Source organism: Hyla sarda, chromosome 11, assembly GCF_029499605.1.
Source record: "Hyla sarda isolate aHylSar1 chromosome 11, aHylSar1.hap1, whole genome shotgun sequence".
Taxonomy (NCBI): Eukaryota; Metazoa; Chordata; class Amphibia; order Anura; family Hylidae; genus Hyla; species Hyla sarda.
The window spans coordinates 7050853-7073680 of NC_079199.1; the positions used below are offsets into that span (position 1 = coordinate 7050853).

At 45.0% G+C, this 22828-nt stretch overlaps 1 protein-coding gene across 1 annotated transcript in view; it reads right to left on the reverse strand.

The window, feature by feature from the left end:
- The window catches only part of FERMT2 (FERM domain containing kindlin 2), an 85082-nt gene that overhangs the window by 47494 nt on the left and 14760 nt on the right, over window positions 1-22828 (reverse strand). Inside the window, 1 exon segment of the mRNA XM_056546299.1 lies at window positions 1137-1370. Coding sequence (XP_056402274.1) covers window positions 1137-1370 — 234 coding nt within the window.

Consider the following 22828-nt stretch of genomic DNA (forward strand, 5'->3'; position numbering starts at 1 on the left):
TGAATAAGCAAAAAAAAATTAGCAATGTGGATATAAACCTGGAACAATAACGTAATAGAGCTTTTTTTTTTTTAATACAGCAGAAAGTACTATTCCGAATCCTTATTTACCATATGCGGATCATTATAAAGATGGCGCCAAAACTGTAGCATGATCTGGCACAACAGGAAATGCGGTGACAAAATTAAAGGGGTACCATTTATTTTTTTTCATATCAACTGGCTCAAGAAAGTTAAACAGATATGTAAATTACTTCTATATAAAAATCCTTCCAGTACTTTTTAGCTGCTGTATGCTCTACAGGAAGTTGAGTAGTTCTTTCCAGTCTGACCACAGTGCTCTCTGCTGCCACCATTGTCCAGGTCAGGAACTGTCCAGAGTAGCAGCAAATCTCCATAGCAAACCTCTCCTGCTCTGAACAGTTCCTGACCTGGACAGAGGTGTCAGCAGAGAGCACTGTGGTCAGACTGGAAAGAACTACACAACTTCCTGTAGAGCATACAGCAGCTGATAAATACTGGAAGGATTAAGAATTTTTAATAGAAGTCATTTACAAATCTATTTAACTCTCTGGCACCAGTTGATTTGAAAATAGTTGTTTTCCCCCGGAGTACCCCTTTAATGCCCTTGCAAAGGTCTACAACCTCAGATCACACAATAGGAAGACCCGACCGGCGCACACTAATGTGAGACATTCGACAGCCCCGCGATACTTTGTCTCACCCCCTGCGGACATGTATCTCACTGTAGACAGCCCCGCGATACCTTGTCTCACCCCCTGCGGACATGTATCTCACTGTAGACAGCCCCGCGATACCTTGTCTCACCCCCTGCGGACATGTATCTCACTGTAGACAGCCCCGCGATACCTTGTCTCACCCCCTGCGGACATGTATCTCACTGTAGACAGCCCCGCGATACCTTGTCTCACCCCCTGCGGACATGTATCTCACTGTAAACAGCCCCACGATACCTTGTCTCACCCCCTGCGGACATGTATCTCACTGTAGACAGCCCCGCGATACTTTGTCTCACCCCCTGCGGACATGTATCTCACTGTAGACAGCCCCGCGCTAACCCAACTGCTGCCATGTAAACAGCTGGAGGAGTGATGTTTGGTTTATTTTTTCACTTACTGAACGTTTTGCAGATGTCGGAGACGGCTTTGAAGACGCGGTCGGAGAAGTTGACCTTCACCTTGACGTATTTCATGTTGGGGAGCTGCAGGCGGAGCAGTTTGTGCTGAGGGGTGAACTGCAGTTTGGCGTCGGCCTGGATGCCATATTTGTCTAAGGTCCAATGAGTCTTCAGGAGCCAAGTCTTCTTCTTCTCCCACCACAAGGCGTGGTCAGACCAGTCCTTCTTTACATCTGAAATACACAAATCAGAAATGTCATCAGATTCCGATTCATACAGTATAAGGAGCACAAAGGTGTCTGGAGGCGGCCGTAACCGTCAGATGGAGATCAGCAGAACCAGAAGGATCGGTAGACTAAAGATGTAGAAGGGCGTCCTCAGTGCATGGACATAATCAGGACGCCCTCCTACAACTTTACTCACCTGATCTGACTGAAATCTGCCTGTACATTAAGTATACTTATTAGGTTTATAATATATCATCATCCACCATCATCCACCATCCTCCACCATCATCGTCATCTACTACTACATCATCGTCATCTACTACTACATCATCGTCATCTACTACTACTACATCATTGTCATCTACTACTACTACATCATCGTCATCTACTACTACTACTACATCATCGTCATCTACTACATCATCGTCATCTATATCAGTGGTCTTCAACCTGCGGACCTCCAGCTGTTACAAATCTACAACTTCCAACATGTCCGATAGGATTCCATTGCATAAGACCCTGCCCAAGGCTGTCTCTGAATGCTGGGAGTTGTAGTTTTGCAACATCTGAAGGTTTACAGTTAGAATTCCGCTGCCCAAGCCTAAGTGTGGACCTCCAGCTGTTGCAAAACTACAACTCCCAGCATGCCCGGACAGCCAATGGCTGTCCAGCGTGCTGGGAGTTGTAGTTTTGCAACAGCTGGAGGCACTCTGGTCGGAAAACACTGGGCTAGTTAACCAGTTTTTATTCTAGTCACTTTCCCGGCTCTGCCGTACGGTCCAGGTTTGGTACAAGATTTAGGTTTCCTTAGAGACCTCCTTAATTCTATTCGGAGCCATGCTGATCCATGAAGCATTTCAATTAGGATAATAACTCATTTAGGAGAAGACCCGGAAGATGGGGGAGGGGTTCCTCCTGCTTTCACGTCTTGGACGCGTCGCCTAGGATGATGCCAACCTGAACCCACAGGCTAATGCGGCCATTGTAATTCAAGCCGTCGGCTGGTGACATCAATAACAACCCAAGGACGCCGCATCAGGGACCTGGACACGTTCCTAGGAACAGATATAACACTCCAAACCCCATGTGACGGCGACAGCGGATACGGAAGATACAGAAGATACGGAAGATACGGAAGATACGGAAGATACAGAAGATACAGAAGATACAGAAGATACAGAAGATACAGAAGATACAGAAGATACAGAAGATACAGAAGATACAGAAGATACAGAAGATACAGAAGATACAGAAGATACAGAAGATACAGAAGATACAGAAGATACAGAAGATACAGAAGATACAGAAGATACAGAAGATACAGAAGATACAGAAGATACAGAAGATACAGAAGATACAGAAGATACAGAAGATACAGAAGATACAGAAGATACAGAAGATACAGAAGATACAGAAGATACAGAAGATACAGAAGATACAGAAGATACAGAAGATACAGAAGATACAGAAGATACAGAAGATACAGAAGATACAGAAGATACAGAAGATACAGAAGATACAGAAGATACAGAAGATACAGAAGATACAGAAGATACAGAAGATACAGAAGATACAGAAGATACAGAAGATACAGAAGATACAGAAGATACAGAAGATACAGAAGATACAGAAGATACAGAAGATACAGAAGATACAGAAGATACAGAAGATACAGAAGATACAGAAGATACAGAAGATACAGAAGATACAGAAGATACAGAAGATACAGAAGATACAGAAGATACAGAAGATACAGAAGATACAGAAGATACAGAAGATACAGAAGATACAGAAGATACAGAAGATACAGAAGATACAGAAGATACAGAAGATACAGAAGATACAGAAGATACAGAAGATACAGAAGATACAGAAGATACAGAAGATACAGAAGATACAGAAGATACAGAAGATACAGAAGATACAGAAGATACAGAAGATACAGAAGATACAGAAGATACAGAAGATACAGAAGATACAGAAGATACAGAAGATACAGAAGATACAGAAGATACAGAAGATACAGAAGATACAGAAGATACAGAAGATACAGAAGATACAGAAGATACAGAAGATACAGAAGATACAGAAGATACAGAAGATACAGAAGATACAGAAGATACAGAAGATACAGAAGATACAGAAGATACAGAAGATACAGAAGATACAGAAGATACAGAAGATACAGAAGATACAGAAGATACAGAAGATACAGAAGATACAGAAGATACAGAAGATACAGAAGATACAGAAGATACAGAAGATACAGAAGATACAGAAGATACAGAAGATACAGAAGATACAGAAGATACAGAAGATACAGAAGATACAGAAGATACAGAAGATACAGAAGATACAGAAGATACAGAAGATACAGAAGATACAGAAGATACAGAAGATACAGAAGATACAGAAGATACAGAAGATACAGAAGATACAGAAGATACAGAAGATACAGAAGATACAGAAGATACAGAAGATACAGAAGATACAGAAGATACAGAAGATACAGAAGATACAGAAGATACAGAAGATACAGAAGATACAGAAGATACAGAAGATACAGAAGATACAGAAGATACAGAAGATACAGAAGATACAGAAGATACAGAAGATACAGAAGATACAGAAGATACAGAAGATACAGAAGATACAGAAGATACATTGTAACGATTGATAATTGTCCCCTGCCCCCCCCCCCCCTATTAGGTAAAGGACCCCAGTAGGTTGGTCATCCACTCCCCCTTATAGGGTAGAAGCAAAATCCCCCCACCCCCTATTAGGTAGAAGCCCCCAGTAGGTAGGTAATCCCTCTAATGGGGGGGGTATGTTGCTTTAGGTAATCCCTCTAATGGGGGGGGTATGTTGCTTCTACCCTTAAAGGGGGAGTGGATGACCTACCTACTTGGGGCCTTCACCTAATAGGGGGGGGGGGGGGGCAGGGGACAATTATGTACTTACTAGGGGTTTCTACTTAATAGGGGGGAGAGATTACCTACCTACTAGGGATTTCACCTAATAGAGGGAATACCTACCTACTGGGTGCTACTACCTTATAGGTTGGGGGTTTTCTACCTACTGGGGGCTTCTACCTAATAGGGGGGTGGGGGACAATTACATACCTACTAGGGGCTTCTACCTAATTGGGGGGAGGGGGAAGAGAGAGATTACCTACCTTCTGGGGGATTCTACCTAATAGTGTGGGTTTTTTTTCTACCTACTGGAGGCTTCTACCTAATAGGGGTAATTCCTTATCTACTGGGGGCTTCTACCTAATATTGGGGATTCCTTACCTGCCGGGTGCTCCTAGAAGGGGGATCCCCTACCTACTATTGGTTTCTACCTAATTCCTTACCTATGGGGGCTTCTACCTAATAAGGGGAAGGGAATTCCCTACCTACCTACTGGACACTTCTACCCAATAGGTGGGAGGGATTCCCTACCTAATTGCTGAGGGCATATCTTAATCAGTTGGGGCCTCATTATCAACTTTCGCCTAAGGCTCCATAATATGGAGAGCCACTTCTGCTTAAAACAAAGTATCAGTAATTGGTATCAGTATTTGCCTAATGGCCATGAACAAATAGAATGGCCGACCATAATGCAATAGGGCGAGTGCATGCAAATCAGCACACCCTTCTCATAATGGATTGTAGGAGGAGATTATTTGCCTTGTGGACCCTTCATCACATATCCATGCACCAAAGGCTGTCCCGGGCATGCTGGGAGTTGTACTTTTTCAACAGCTGGAGGCACCCTGGTTGACCACCTCCAAGCCATCTTAATCCATAGGCACCGCTAACTCCAGTCTATACGGGTGGTCTATGAATCGTATGAACCCGTAGGAGGAACGCCGAGAAGCCACAACTATGTAACGCATGTCAAGGCCCATACTGCACAGCGGACGTACCAATGCACACATATTAGGAATACAATGGGACCATTGTAGTAAATATATAGACATTAATACCATCACTTGCCCCACCCCTTCCCCCACAATAGGGTCCCTGCCCCTATAAGGATCACTGACCTAATTCTTAGTCCCCCCCCCCCCAGCTCTTGATCATCCAGATAGGAATGTAACATTTCTCACCCTCGTTCCTTTTAAGATTCTCTCTTCAGCGTTAAATAGGGCACTTATTGTCCCCGCTCTGTTTACAGCTCCTTTAATGCTGGCGATTCGCCACCGGAGAACTGGCACAAGAAGCCGAGACCCACAATGGTTCCCTATGACACCCCCCTCCCCCCTCCTCCGGTCATGGAAATCGGCTACTTATGGGGGAATCATTCGTGGACCTCATCAGGGACAACACATTTCAAGTGCACCTAGACCATTGGTTTCCAACCTGGGTGCCTCCAGCTGTTGCACAACTACAACTCCCAGCCAGGCCTGCACAACTACAACTCCCAGCCAGGCCTGCACAACTACAACTCCCAGCCAGGCCTGCACAACTACAACTCCCAGCCAGGCCTGCACAACTACAACTCCCAGCCAGGCCTGCACAACGACAACTCCCAGCCAGGCCAGCACAACGACAACTCCCAGCCAGGCCTGCACAACGACAACTCCCAGCCAGGCCTGCACAACAACAACTCCCAGCCAGGCCTGCACAACAACAACTCCCAGCCAGGCCTGCACAACTACAATTCCCAGCCAGGCTGCACAACTAAAACTCCCAGCATACCCTTCGGCTGTCAGGGCATGCTGGGAGTTGTAGTTTTGCTGCAGCCGGCGGTCCATAGATTGGATGAACTACTTGGATTGGATGCTCTACTATAGCTAATAGATGAGGGTCCTGAATAGGAGACCTCTTGCCCCTACTAGAGTATAAGGGAATTAGATTACCTGCAAAGTCTCTAGGGACATGTTTTCCAACCACCGTGCCTCCAGCTGTTGCAGAAGTACAACTCCCAGCATGCCCGGACTGCCAAAGGCTTTGCAACAGCTGGAGGCACCCTGATTGGAAATCACTGCTGTAGGGTAAGACTGTCTATGGGAATTATTATTTTTTTTATTAATTATTATTATTATGAATTATATATTTTTTTGTGCAAAAACGGAAAGAAAAAAAAAAAAAGCATGGTGGCTCTGCAACGTTAAAGTTTCACCTAGAAGCCGCGCAGTCATCACAGTGGAATAAGCCAATAGATAAAAGGAGCCAATAAAGATGGGCGCTGCCTCCTGGTCGGAGAGGAAGACGTCTGTAGCCAACGTGAGATAAGAGACAGACAGGACGTCTGTTGCGCAAAATGCATTGGGAAAATTAGCGTTGCGCCATTTCTGGGTGAAATATTTCCAAACCACGTGCACATGTAGCTATGGTGCAACATCATCTGTCTTATCAATACCCGGCGGGTCCCCACCCAGCTACTTCTATACGGAGATAATCCGGAACATCACGCGCTGCATCTGCTATAAATAGTTCTTTGATGCAAAGATCAGCGGTCCAGAGCAAGGTTTAGAGATCAGTGGTCTCCAAACAGCATGCCTCCAGCTGTTGCAAAACTACAACTCCCAGCATGCCCGGACAGCCGTTGGCTGTCCGGGCATGCTGGGAGTTGTAGTTTTGCAATAGCTGGAGGGCCGCAGATCATTTTCCAAACAGGCCGCATACTTTTTATTTCACTCTTTCAGACAGTCAAGAGACCCATTAATTCATCTGATTGCGGGGGTCCGACTGCTGGGACCATCCACAATCTCCAGAACGAGGGACCAAGACTTTTTTGAGACAGTGTTCAGCCATCTTTGGTGGCCCCCACTGAGAACGAACGGAGCAGTGATGTGCAACCACCGTATAACTCTAAGAGGAGACACTGTTCCCAGTTCTGGAGATCATGGGGGTCCGATTGGTGGGACAAACATGTGACCTCTACAATCAGGAACCAAATGTTCTCCGAGAATGGGGAACCAAGTATTCTCCGAGACAGAGTTTGGCTATGGAGAATGAATGGAGCGTCAGTGCGCAATCCAGCTCCATTACCAGAGGAGAAGCTGTTCCCCATTCTGGAGATTCCTGGGGGGGGGGGGCTTGGTGCCAGAAGTTGGACCACTTACGTGTATGTATGGAGACATCCTACTTCTATTTAAAAATCTTAATATTTCCAATACTTATCAGCGGCTGTATGCTCCACAAGAAGTTGTGTAGTTCTTTCCGGTCTGACCACAATGCTCTCTGTTGCCACCGCTGTCCATGTCAGGAACTGTCCAGAGTAGAAGCAAATCATCATAGCAAACCAAACCGTTCATGACATGGACAGTGGTGTCAGCAGAGAGCACTGATCAGACTGGAAAGAACTACACAACTTCCTGTGGAGCATTCAGCAGCTGATAAGTACTGGAAGGATTAGAATTTTTATATAGAAGTAATTTACAAATCTGTTTAACTTCCTGGCACCAGCTGATTTGAAATCATTTTTTCCTTCCGGAGCACCCCTTTAAAGCCCCTTTTAACACCGAAAATTATCAGCTGTATCCTAGAAATGTAAACAAGCGCTAGAGCAGAGATTGGCGCTGCATTCCGCAGTCTCCGCCGGCTATGCCATAGAGATATGTATTGAGGGGGGGGGGGGGGGGGGTCGGCTGCCACGCATGCGGCAAAAAGCCAGGGGCCCCATTCAGGAGATCGTGGGGGGCCCCAGCGGTCAGACCTCCCGCAATCTGAAACTTATCTCCTATCCTTAAGATAGGGGATAAGTTTTCATATCCCCGGAGTACTCCTTTAAGTGACATCCTTTTGCATCAGTTTTTAATCCATTTGTATCCTGTATGTCCGTTTTTATTTTTTTATTTTTGTCCGGCTACTTCATGGTGGTTCACACCTCTTCTGAGCATGCTCAGAAGTAAGAACAGATCAAAAAGGGATTGGAAAAAAACGGATCAAATGGGCGACATTAAAGGCTCATCAGTTTTCCATTGCCTTCAATGTTACATTTTTTAGATCCGTTTCTCTTCCGTTTTATGTATTTATATATTTTTTGATGGGGGGAAAAAAATACTGCCTGTAAAAAAAATAAAATTAAGAAAAAATAAAAATAAAAAAACAGAATAGAAACCTAAGAGGCGACAAAGGATTGTAACACAATCTCATTGACATCAATGGGATCCATTCACAACTGTTTGCAAAATTTTTGAACGGATTTAAAAAGAACCTGTCATCAAACCATATTTTCTAAACTAACTCCGATTCTATTCCCGAATTACTCCTAACATCCCTCCTGCCCTTTAAAAAGGTTTCTGAGCTTTAAAAAGCTCCTTTTGTCATTCCTTTCCCCTTGCTCACATTGTGTGAGCTCCCGGCAGGAGAAAGTGGGCGTTCCCCAGCAGGCGCGACGTCACTAGAGCCTGCGACAGCTGTGCCCCGCCATGCAATGCCTGAGTTTGGTCTCCTGCCAGGCTGGGAGGAGACCAAACTAACTGTTTAACTTACAGCAGGGAACAGAACAGAGCCACCTAGTGGAGTTTTTTCAATCACATTAAAAACATATACAGTGGTCCCTCAACATATGATGGCAATCCGTTCCAAATAAACCATTGTATGTTGAGGGATCCGTGCAATGTTAAATATAGGACAGTGGTCTACAACCTGCGGACCTCCAGATGTTGCAAAACTACAACACCCAGCATGCCCGGACAGCCAACGGCTGTCCGGGCATGCTGGGAGTTGTAGTTTTGCAACATCTGGAGGTCCGCAGGTTGAAGACCACTGGTATTGGAGATTATACTCACGTGTCCCCGCCGCTCTGGACCGTCACCGCTGCCCTGGATGTCGCCTTCCATCGCTGTCGCCGCGTCCCCGGGGTGTCCCCGACGCTCCGGCAAGGCCTCTGGTTCCCCGGCATCCGCGCTCTCTGTCGCCGCCATCACGTCGCTACTCACGCTGCTCCAATTGGATGACGGGACAGCGTGCGCAGCGACGTGATGACGACGATGGAGAGCGACGATGATGCAGGGGATCCCGAAGAGGACGCGCCGGAGCCCCGAGGACAGGTAAGTGATCGTCAGCCGACCCCACGGGGCACCGTAAACGACTATCCGGTGGTAGCTGAAGCAGTCTGCGCTGCAGGATAGCCGTTTATGCGACGGCCCCAACATAAAAAAAAGCATCGTATGGTGGTGCTGCCTTCACCATGCGATGGACTCCGAGTCATCGTATGCTGAAATTATCGTAGGTCGGGGGGGGGGGCGGTCACTGTAAAAGGTTGAGAATATTAAAGGGGTATTCCAGGCCAAAACTTTTTTTTTTATACATCAACTGGCTCCGGAAAGTTAAACAGATTTGTAAATTACTTCTATTAAAAAAAATCTTAAAGGGGTTGTGCGCTGCCCTAATTTTCAGAGCTTTGCTCACAGCGTCCGGAAGTTCATTACTCCGAACGCTGTGTGCGGGCTTCCGTGTTCGCAGCCGCCAGGCGTCACGCCCGCCCCCTCTACCAAAGTCTATGGGATAGGGGCGTGACAGCGGTTGCGCCCCCTTCCCATAGACTTTCGTTGCGGGGGCGGGCGAGACGTCATGAGGGGGCAGGCGACGTCACGCCCGGCGGCTGCGAACATGGAAGCCCGCACACAACGTTCGGAGTAATGAACTTCCGGACGCTGTGAGCGGAGCTCTTAAAGTCAGGGCAGCGCACAACCCCTTTAATCCTTCCAATAGTTATTAGCTTCTGAAGTTGGGTTGTTGTTTTCTGTCTAACTGCTTTCTGATGACTCACGTCCCGGGAGCTGTGCAGTTCCTATGGGGATATTCTCCCATCATGCACAGCTCCCAGGACGTGACATCATTGAGCAGTTAGACAGAAAACTTCAGAAGCTAATAACTACTGGAAGGATTAAGATTTTTTAATAGAAGTAATTTACAAATCTGTTTAACTTTCCGGAGCCAGTTGATATATATGAAAAAAGGTTTTGCCTGGAATATCCCTTTAACAGCAAGTAAACAGCAAAGTGTCTTATAATTACATAAGGAACAATATATGAAAAGTTTAGTTTGGTGACCGGTTCTCATTAAGAAGAGGCATAAAAATAACAGAGACAGACGTCAATGTGAACGAGCCCTAATATAGGGTTCTCCAGTGTCCCCCTAAACTTGGGCATTAGAACCGGAAGCCAATTCAAGCTGCAATAAATTTTTCCAAACATCTCAAGAAGTTCTACAAGGAGCAATAACGTAGCCAGGTGAAGTCCGTCCGCGGTCATTACGTGAAGTGGTTTATTCTGGGATGGATCCAATGTGATTCTTATCTCCGAGACTACAGAGGAGACATCTTATCTGGAGAGAACTCTCACTCCTTGAAGAAAGTCATAAACCTTGAGGACTTCACCATCATCATCATCACCGAGCTACAAATCTCTACAAAGAGGGGATTGATCTCCTGTCGTCCCCTTTACAGCTGATAGCGAAGACCTCGGCCTAATCTCAAGACCTTCACAGACTTAATCCACAAATAAACAGTAAAGATAAGATGAGGAACCAGAGACCCCAGAAATCTACATCAGATGGAGATCAGAGAAGGGAGACGGAGGAGACAACCCCCAGGACTCCATTGATCAGTGTATCCCAATCAGGGTGCTGGAAGTTGTAGTTTTGCAACAGCTGGAGGGCCAAAACTTAAAGACCTAGCCTCTAAGGCAGTACATGCGTACCAGTGTGCCTCCAGCTGTTGCAAAACTACAAGTCCCATCATGTCCGGAGAGCCAAAGGCTACAGCTGGAGAACGCAATAGATTTCGCCTTCATTAGGAAAATAGAAAAAGCAGAAGAGCTGGCAGCGCCGACGCGTAATCTCCGGGATGCGTGCGCACATTCCGCCTGTATGTCTAAGGCCCCTCATACGATTACTTGGCTGGGAGCTTTTGGAAATCGGCGCATTCCCACTGACGTCTGCTAAAGAAATTCTTTCCAGGGCTACGGATACGATAACGTGCGCATATTATCGTAACTCGCGCTCGGTCGTCCAAGTCAATAAATGAACCATTTTGTTAGAATCCCATCCCATTATAGAAAAAAAATTACACTGAAATAAAATAAAAAATATATTTTATTAAATACAAATCTACACACACACAAATCTATTATATAATTTTTTATTTAAAAAAAAGGAAAAAAATTATATGATTTTTAATATTTATGAGTACCTGTCGCTAAACTTATAATATATTGTTCCTTATATAATCCTAAAACACGTTGCTATTTACTTGCTGTTAAAATTCTTAACTTTATATGTTTTTTATGTAATTGAAAAAAATGGCCACTAGGTGTCGCTGTTCTGTTCCCTGCGCAAGTCAAACAGTTAAGTTTGGTCTCCACCCGGCCTGGCAGGAGACCAAACTCGAAGTGTGTGTGGGGCATGGCAGGGGCACAGCTCTCACAGGCTTCAGTGAGGTGGCGCCTGCTGGGGAACACCCACCTTCTCCTGCAGGGAGCTCACACAATGTGAGCAAGGGGAGAAGTATGACACACAGCTTTTTAAAGCTCGGAAACAGAAGCAGAAGGAGTGTTAGGAGTAGTTGGGGAATAGAATCTGAGTTAGTTTAGAAAATATGGTTTGATGACCGGTATTCATTATAGAGTACCTCTCATGATCTTGATAAATGTTATAACCCTCCCAGTTCGCTGCCCCCATCATGATAAACCACCCCGGGCCTTTATTTCTATTTGTTAGTTTTCTACCTTGATATCGCTCTGTATTTTCTGCTCAGTCTCAGTCAGATTCACAGACTGGGAAGGGGCGTTCCCCAGCTGGCGTGACATCATCTGAAGCCATACAGGGGAGAACTTCCTCCCTCACTCTGCTACACACAGCCCAGAGCAGTTCAGTGTGAGATGAGCTACGATTGGCTAAGGCTGCACACATCCCCTCAGCATTTCCTGATTTTGGACTTCTGCCAGGCCAGCAGGAGTCCAAAATCTGTGCAAGAGAGATGGAGAAATGAGCTCTGGACAAGTAGGGATACACAAGCAGGTATATGGTACACACTATTTGGCCAAATGGTAAGCTAAGAACCTCAATTTTCATTATAGCAATATAGCATTTCATATATATCTTTGTGCTAGCAGTGTGCTGCTGCATTCTCCTGCTTGTGTGTGTGTGTGTGTATATATATTTTATTTATTTTAAAAATGTATTAAAAAATGATATAATTTTTTAAATAATTGCTTTACTATATTAAATATAATATATTAATATATTATATTTATTAATGAAAAAAAAAATAGTTTTCTAAGTCAATCGAGTTATTTCCCTCCCCCCCCCCCCCCCATTTGCCTGGGTGCTTATCGTATGTGCTTCCCTCATATTTTATCTTAAAAACGCGTTCTTCATTCTTCAAGTGGCTAAAAAAAAAAAGCGTAGATCTAAGAAATTAAAAAAAATAATTTTTTTAAAAAGGGAGGTGGTCTGGGCTGGAAGGAGTTTTGTGCAAAAAAAAAAAAAAAATAAATAAAAAACCCTGTTGCCTGATAACTCAGTAACCATTGCGAAAGCAAAAAAACACATTTGACTTTATAGAGATCACATTTGCAAAAGGGCTGAAGTTAAAAAGGCACAAAAAGTTTTGCGCATATTGACGTTTTTTTTTGCAGAAACTGCAACAGAAGTACACAAAAAAAACTACATAATTGCAATAATAAATTCCAGAGACTGTCCAAAGAGGACAACCCCATTAAATGGGTCACCCAGGATGAGAAGAAAAAAATGTAAAAAAAATTTCAATTTATTTCAATATCGTTTTAATATTTTAAAAGGAAGAAAGTTCTAGAAATAAAAAAAATTAAAATTCTAAGTCAAAACGCAACAGGTGCACCCCCCCCCCCCCCCCACCACCACCACACACTCTCTCTCTCTCTCTCTCGAAGGCCACTTAAGAGGATCATGACAGGTCCCAACATGCATGAGAAGGTGGGTGGGCAGATCTGACCCCAGTTGTCACCCACCGTCTAAGAGGGTCACCCAAAATTAAAAGGACAATTGTGATCAAAGGGCAGCTGCCACCAACCTGCGCGTCGAGGGAGGAACACGGATTTAGGATTAAAGGGGAAACAGGTGCAGAGACTAGAAGAGTGTTTCCCCAACCAGGGTGCCTCCAGCTGTTGCACAACTACAACTCCCAGCATTCCCGGACAGCCTTCAGCTTTTAGGAGAGGAAAAACCCCAGCAGAGGAAACCTCAAGGGAACCATGGCTGCAAAAATTCCACTTCCCTTGTTCTTAGACCAGTGTTTTCCAACCAGTGTGCCTCCAGCTGTTGCAAAACTACAACTCCAAGTATGCCCGGACAGCCGTAGGCTGTCCGGGCATACTTGGAGTTGTAGTTTTGCAACAGCTGGAGGCACACAGTTTGGAGACCCCTTGATTCGCCTAGCTCATTTCCCTTACACAACCACAATCTACTTGGTCAATGAAAGGGTTAACGTCGAAAAATCAGGATATTTCGTTTCCCAGTAGTCACATGGTTCTACCAAGACCCATAGAAAGAAATAAAAGGAAAGAAGAAGGAGGAGGAGCCAATTCTTCACCAATATTATGATAATTACCACAACTATAAACCGTAAGGTGCCGGCGAGCGGAGACCTAAATGGTGACGCCGACATCGGTCATCGCTTCCTAAAAGGGAAACATTTCATTAAAGAGTCAGAAACATCAAAACGGAGAAGATGATTGCCCCGAAATGTCAAAGAATGAAAAAAACTAAAAGAAATAATAAAATAATTAAATAATATTAAAATAAATATATATTCTGCTACATTATGATCCAGCAAACTGTATAATGCAGCGTTTCCCAACCAGTGTGTCTTTGGCTGTTGCAAAACTACAACTCCCAGCATGCACAGACAGGGACTAACCCTTTCTCACTCCATTCTTAGAACATATGAACGCTCGGCTGGGCTGAGTGTTCATGTGTATGGAAGAGATTGGTGAGCGGATGTTGCAAAACTACAACTCCCAGCATGCCTGGAAAGCCTTGGGCATTGTTTAATGCAATGGAATCCGAACTGTGGACCCCCAGATGTTGTAAAACTACAACTCCCAGCTTGCTCGGATAGCCGTGGGCATGGTCTAATGCAGTGGTCTCCAAACTGTGGACCTCCAGATGTTGCAAAACTACAACTCCCAGCATGGCCTGACAGCATTGGGCATGGTCTAATGCAGTGGGATCCAAACTGTAGACAACCAGATGTTGCAAAACTACAACTCCCAGCATGCCCAGACAGCCGTTGGTAGTTAAAGTTTTGCAACAGCTGGAGGTCCACAGTTTTGAGATCACTAAGGAAACATCGGAGTCACCTGAGAGCTGAGGCATTTGCTTAATTTTACCTCGAATGGCCGACGAATACGCCTCATGCCGAAAACACAGAGAACACCTCATCAGCCACATTACATCGCCCCGAAACTATGTACGACCCCAAAATTTACAGCAGGTGCGGGAATACAAGACACCTGCAGCCCCCGGCTCTCCGAAAAATCTGACGCCATTTATTGCCAACTTCTATATCCTTCTTGTAGAGAGGGATTTAACTCCTGACTGTACATCAAAGCTGCAATCTACATTTTGGAAATAGATTTTTACATCAGCGCAGACCCCCGCGCCAAATTTCCATGGCGTTCTGCCGTTTCCTAATCTTCATAGATGTTCTGCATTTTTTGGCACTAAAAGGTTTAGCCTACAGGGAAGGGGGTGCTGCACAAAAACGCTAGGTTGATCTGAAGGCTGTCTGGGCATGCTGGGAGTTGTAGTTCAACAGGTTGGAGAAATCTGTGTTATAGGCTTAATCATCTATTCTCCATGTCCTTGATCTACCTGATCAGTGAAGATGTTCTATGGAAGGGTTTTCAAACCTGTTGCTCTCCAGCTGTTGCAAAACTACAACTCCCAGCATGTCAGGGCATTCTGGGATCTGTAGTTCAGCTGGAGACCCACAGATTGGAGAGCATTGTTCTATAGTCTTGACTAAGACTCTCCATGACCATCATCTGTGGTCGCCAAACTGTGGACCTCCAGCTATTGCAAGACTGCAACTCCCAGCATGCCCGGACAGCCTTGTGCATTGTCTAATGCAGTGGTATCCAAACTGTGGACCTCCAGCTGTTGCGAAACAACAACTCTCAGCATGCCTGGCCAGCCTGGGGTATGATTGAATGCAATGGCATCCAAACTGTGGACCGCCAGGTGTTGCAAAACTACAACTCCCAGCATTCTCAGACAGCTAACAGCTGGGATTTGTAGTTTTGCAACAGCTGGAGGCACACTGGTCGGGAAACACTGCTCTAAGCCCAAGAGAAGGGCAAGCCTTCAGCCATGGTTCCTTAGAGGTTTCCTCCATTGGGGTTTTTCCACCTCTCTAAGTGCTGGAAGCTGCCCGGGCATGCTGGGAGTTGTAGTTTTGCAACAGCTGGAGGGACACTGGATGGGAAATCTTTGCTTTTGAGTGGCACACAACGAAATTAAACAACACACATAAACCCGATAAAAAAAAAAAAAAAGTGTATCATTCCTTGGTTTCGGAGGGGTGCAGAAATGCCTAATGTACCAGATTCAATATTAAGGGAGGAGCCATAGAGGTGGGAGGAGACTGAGAAGGGGCTATGGGTGACCCTGTGACTAAATCGTTCCATAGCTGCTGTAAGGATCCAGCGACAACCCCCCCCCCCGTGCATTCACACGGAGTAAATCAAGAGAAATTCACGCGGAAAAAAGGATTTACATTTTCGCTCGGAATTGCGCGTGGAAATGGGGGAGAAAAGTGAAGGTTTTTTTCAGCCATTTCCGCGTGAATTCCGCGCAAGTTGCACGTGAATTGCGCATGAAAACGATGTCGGGCGGAATTTTTTATTTTATGTTCTATGGATTTCTGCTCGCGGATTCCGCTTGAAGAATGAACATGTTCTTTCTTCAAGCGGAACAGAATTCAGCGTCGGATTTCCGTTAGCAGAATTTCCGCAGTGTGAACAGGACAGCGGAAATAACATTAAAGTCCATGGGCAGAGGGGATGGGCATTAATTTGAAGCGGAGAATTCTAGAGGAAATACTCCGTGTGAACGCGCCCTTATGATTCAGTGCGGCAGAATACTAGAGTTACATAACCTGTGTATAAGTGCGGCGTCCTGTAATCTAATATTAGAGATGGTGTCATCTCAGGCATTTCCCCTGTACGCCGCGCGGCCGCCACCGCTCCCTCCCCCACCCCCCTTCCTGACGTGACCGTGCGCTGACCATTACTGAATTTCATGGAAAGCCCAAAAGGCTTCGCTTTTCTACAGAGATGCGCCATTTTGGTTTGGGAAATTATTTAGGGAACAGCAGTGATTTTTGGGATTTTCCGGGAAACTTTCTATTGAACTGTTACATTTGTGACATAAATCACAGATTTCATTCATCTCATTAGTTACGTTTTCTGTCACTTTTACCCACAATCCCCTGCGCTGCAGAAGGTCCCCAACCCAGTCCTCAAGGCTCCACTGACAGTCCAGGTTCTGGGCTGGGGACCACAGTCATAAACCATTTTATTTTCCAACCAGTGTGCCTCCAGCTGTTGCAAAACTACAACACCCAACATGCCCGGACAGCCAACGGCTAATAAAAGGTCAAATTCAAAAAGGTCAAAACTCACCAAAAAGTTAATCTACGGTAAATCTTTAGCAATATCTGTGCAGCTTTCCCCAACACACATCTGATGTAGGAGAAAGATGGAAGGGAGGATTGTCCGAAGGGTCCGACTACAAACAAGCCCTGTGTAGTCTGTTACTATGGAAACACATAGGAGCTGTACAAGCAAGAAAATAGCAAAAAAAGAGGTTTCAAACGACAGTAAGGCAGTGTTTTCCAACCACGGTGCCTCCAGGTGTTGCAAAACTACAACTCCCAGAATGCCTGGACCGCCAAAGGCTGTCCAGGCATACTGGGAGTTGTAGTTCTGCAACATCTGGAGTCACCCTGGTTGGGAAACACTGCTGTAAGGAAAATTTGACAAAATAATTGTTGTGCACACACTTTTTTGCCTATATATATCTATATCTATATCTATATCTATCTCTATATATCTATCTCTCAACTGGCTCCGGAAAGTTAAACAGATTTGTAAATTACTTCTATTAAAAAATCTTAATCCTTCCAATAGTTATTAGCTTCTGAAGTTTTCTGTCTAACTGCTCAATGATGATGTCACGTCCCGGGAGCTGTGCATGATGGGAGAATATCCCCATAGGAGCTGGACAGCTGCCGGGACGCGAGTAATCAGAGAGCAGTTAGACAGAAAACAACAACTCAACTTTAGAAGCTAATAACTATTGGAAGGATTAAGATTTTTTAATAGAAGTAATTTACAAATCTGTTTAACTTTCCGGAGCCAGTTGATATATAAAAAAAAGTTTTGGTCTGGAATACCCCTTTAATAGTGAGTATTTTAAATCCGGACCCTCAACCCCGGAACGAGGCGCCGTTATACCGGCTCTGTCCCCATAGCAGTCGTCTCCAGTGTGCGATGCTATTTTATGGTGCTGGAGACGGCTGTTGAAGAGAGATGAAGCGGGAAGCTCCGTCTCATAACGCCGGCGAGGAGAACGGCGCCCCCATTCTGGCCTTTAGGCGTCGGATTCAATATACATTCACAGTGGCGCCAAAGAAAACCAGGCACCATAGAACTCCCATAGACAACGTATGGAGCGGCGATCAAGTTCAGCACCATTCAGATAGGAGCTAGTGTTTCCCAAACAGGATGCCTACAGCTGTTGCACAACTACAACTCTCAGCATTCCCGGATCAGCCTTCAGCGGGAGTAATAGTTTTGCAACAGCTGGAGGCACACTGGATGGAAAACAATGCTCCAAGCCCAATGGAAGGGCAATCATACAGCCATTGTTTTCCTAGAGCAGTGGTGTTCAACCTGCGGACCTCCAGCTGTTGCACAACTACAACTCTCAGCATTCCCGGATCAGCCTTCAGCGGGAGTTATAGTTTTGCAACAGCTGGAGGCACACTGGATGGAAAACAATGCTCCAAGCCCAAGGGAAGGGCAATCTTACAGCCATTGGTTCCCTAGAGCAGTGGTGTTCAACCTGCGGACCTCCAGATGTTGCAAAACTACAACTCCCAGCATGCCCGGACAGCCAACGGCTGTCCGGGCATGCTGGGAGTTGTAGTTTTGCAACATCTGGAGGTCCGCAGGTTGAAGACCACTGCCCTAGAGGTTTCCTCCACTGGGTTTTTTCCACCTCTGGCTATCCAGTTATGCTGGCAGTTGTAGTTTTGCAACAGCTGGAGGCACACTGGTTGGAAAACACTGCTCTAAGCCTGAGGGAAGGGCCATCTTACAGCCATGGTTCCCTAGAGTTTTCCTCCACTGGGGTTTTTCCACCTGGGAGTTGGAGTTTTGCAACAGCTGGAGGCACGCCGGTTGGGAAATACAGTCGTTTGGGGTCAGTGGATGGATGAAAGTAGGGATAGGGATCGGGTGTGACGGAAACCATTGCACCCCATAAAGTTAGTCCCAAACCTAAGGCGGCAAAATATCGGTAAGTACTTGCACCATGTGGTTCTCGGCTACATATAAGATCCCCGGTGTTGGCTGCGCAGATACAATGTAGCGTTACGTTGTATCTACCGTCCGGGCTGCCAAGGTAAGTAACTTATCACCTCCGGCCCGGATCGCACTTGACATCTAAGGGCCCCCGGCTGTTTATCGTTTATTGGAGAACGACCAAGATCATTGTCCTGCGTCCTATGTTTTCTCCCAAGACATTGTTCATCTCAAGGAGCCGGTCAGGACCACACGGCGCGGCGAAGCTTCCAGCCTTTCATCTAGGCAAGAAGAATCAATAAAGCCGCTTGTTTTATTCATAGACTACAGGATAGGCCATTAGCGAGATTACTGGCGGGGGCAGCAGAAGAATACGGAATACGCAGCGCCATATTTCCCAGAGGTCGGGGTCGCTCCGGCAAGAAGACATGGAGGACAAAGCGAGGCGGAGATGGCAGGATGAAGATATCTGTATTTAACAAGATTGGATGAGATTAGTTAAATAAAAAATTCATAAAAATATATAAAAATAAAATAAAAAAATATAAAAAATCGTATAAAGATATAAAATAAAAATATAAAAAAAAAATTCAACAAAAAATACATACAAAAAATAAATACAAAAAATATTTTTTTTTCCCCTTGATTTTTAATATATTAATAATTACACACTCGTGCACTGGTCCGCGCTCGCCTGTGACTGTCAATCCCGGCGTTGAGGCTGAAGCAAAGCAGCAATTTTTTTCCTAAGCCTATATGAGTGAAGTAAAGGATACCCTTAAAAAGGGGTATTCCGACTTTATACATCTTATCCCCTATCCAAATAATAGGGGATAAGAGGTATCATCGCTAGGAGCGGCGGGACCCCCGCAATCATACATCTTACCCCCCCTACCCTTTAGAGGGGGATAAGATGTATAAAGCCGGAATACCCCTTTAATATACACTTAAATACTCTGTGCTGCTGTGATCATAATTCAGATAACTAATCTGCGCTTGTCCAATACAGTGTCGGTCCCACGGATGAAATAAAGCCGCCATGTTTTTCCTACACCCCCAACGAGAAAAGTAAAGCATTACCTTTTATATACGCTTAAATACTCTGTGCTGCTGTGGGGAGAATTAGGATAACTGCTCTACGCCTACAGAAAAAGGACATTTGTTACATTATTCGCTGACAACCACTTATCCTGGAAATCGTCGTGAGCTCCGCAGTCACAGCGCAGGACCCAATTTCCCGCCAAACCTACGACAACAATGGAGAGAAGGAAGGGGGAACTTCCACCCAAACAAATCTGCACGGCTTCATAGGGGTTGTACAGGATGGGAGAATCATGGCGGCCTTTTGGCAAAAAAAATTATTAAATAAAATAAAAATAAGGACTGGTACCGCAGCTCATCCCCATTCACTTTAATTGAGTTGCAATACCAGACTTAACCTGAGGACAGGGGGGGGCGCTGTTTCTAGAATAAGCTGCTAGAGGCTTTTCTAATCTTGTGTAGAAAGGTCAGTTAATAAATAAATAAATAAATAAATAAGATAGCAAAACTACAACTCCCAGCATGCTTGGTGTCCTAGTTCTGTAGTAGCTGGAGGCACCATGGTTGGGAAACACCGTCACCCTGGCAAATACACAGAATGTCACTGCACCAATGGTCTCCACAGGTTGGGACCATTTTTAATGCAGTGTTTCCCAACCAGGGTGCCTCCAGCTGTTGCAAAACCATAACTTCAAGCATGCCTGGACAGCTTTTGGCTGTCCGGGCATGCTGGGAGTTGTAGTTTTGCAACAGCTGGAGGATCACCGGTTAAGAAACACAGACCATGGTGAATACGCAGAAAGTTATGAAGATGCTCATCTCGAAATTCCTCAACACAATAAAGAATCGTTTACAAAAATAAATAAAATAAATAAAAACACTTCTTCCAAAAACAGCGCCACCTCAGTGTCCATAGGTGGTGTATGGTATTGCAGCCTGACCATCTTAATCTTAATGCAGTGTTTCCTACCAGTGTGCCTCCAGCTGTTGCAATACTACAACTCCCAGCATGCCCAAACAGCCTACGTCTCAAAATTGTGAACCTCCTGAGGTTGCAAAACTACAACTCCCAGCATGCCCGGACAGCCAACGGCTGTCCGGGCATGCTGGGAGTTGTGGTTTTGCAAAAGCTGGAGACACACAGCTAGGAAAACACTGATCTAGGTCTCAAAACTGAATCTACTAATGTTGCAAAACTACAACTCCCAGCATGCCCGGACAGCCGTTGGCTGTCCAGGCTTGCTGGGAGTTGTAGTTTTGCAACCCCAGGAGGTTCACAATTGAGACTTAGGCTGTCGGGGCATGCTGGGAGTTGTAGTTTTGCAACAGCTGGAGGCACACCATTTAAGAAACACAGACCCTGGCGCCGGTGAAACTGTCAGGGCATGCTGGGAGTTGTGGTTTTGCAAAAGCTGGAGACACACAGCTAGGAAAACACTGATCTAGGTCTCAAAACTGAATCTACTAATGTTGCAAAACTACAACTCCCAGCATGCCCGGACAGCCGTTGGCTGTCCAGGCTTGCTGGGAGTTGTAGTTTTGCAACCCCAGGAGGTTCACAATTGAGACTTAGGCTGTCGGGGCATGCTGGGAGTTGTAGTTTTGCAACAGCTGGAGGCACACCATTTAAGAAACACAGACCCTGGCGCCGGTGAAACTGTCAGGGCATGCTGGGAGTTATAGTTCCCCCCAATAGCCGACTATTCCTAGTAGAATCCTCCCCCTTCCCCTGGTAACACTATTCCCATTTACATACATAGTATCACTATAGAGATCAGCTGATCCGTCACATTCTAGGAAATGTTACATTTACAGGAAGACTTTTTTTTATTTATTTTTTATTTTTTTTAAGTAAAAATTCTGACAACAAATCTCAATTATCTCACTATATGGCGGAGTTAATGCATCAGGGAGAGAAGAGACGACCGCCAGGCGATAAGTGGTCGGACGCTGATCATCATCACCCATTACTGATCTCTAGACTGTGTCATGTCAGAACCACCAGATTCACACGGGCTGATAAGGGGCGCCAGACGGATCAGCACGCTTATCTCCTTGCTAAGAAAGAGCATGTGATTGGCTGTCAGCTGCAGGATCACTTAGTAACAACCCTACATATATGCAGCACATTCTATGGGAGGAGAAGCAGCTGCCAGACAACTCTCACACCGCTTATCCTGCAGAGATTATTAATGCAAGTTTGGTTCAGCGCCTCCACAGGTAGAATGAAGCATTACACTGTTCTTTTTTAAATCAATGGATTGTTCTTGATAGACGGGTAAGGTCCTCCAGCTTAAAGGTGTATTCCAAGAAAAAAAACTATATATATCAACTTGCTCCAGTTAAACAGATTTGTAAATTACTTCTATTAAAAAAAAAATCTTAATCCTTCCAATAATTATCAGCTGCTGAAGTTGAGTTGTTCTTTTCTGTCTGGTAACAGTGCTCTCTGCTGACATCTCTGCTTGTCTCAGGAACTGCACAGAGTAGAAGAGGTTTGCTATGGGGATTTGCTTCTACTCAGGACAGTTCCCGAGACAGGTGTCATCAGAGAGCACTTAGACAGAAAAGAACAACTCAACTTCAGCAGCTCATAAGTACTGAAAGGATTAAGATGTTTTAATAGAAGTAATTTACGAATCTGTTTAACTTTCTGGAGCCAGTTGATTTATATAAAACAAGTTTTTTTTCCTGTATAACCCCTTTAAAGTGTAGCTCCTATGGATAGTAATACACACTACAATGCACGCTCGGTCGAACTGGGCATGCATGTGCATAGAGGGGGGACAGAAATATTATTTTATATAATATATATAAATAAATGGGCAGCTTTAGAAAAGCCATTTTTGAAGTGCTCTGTAGGTCAAATTGCGCCTATTATTAAAGTGCAGCTTAGTATGACAAATGACCGTGC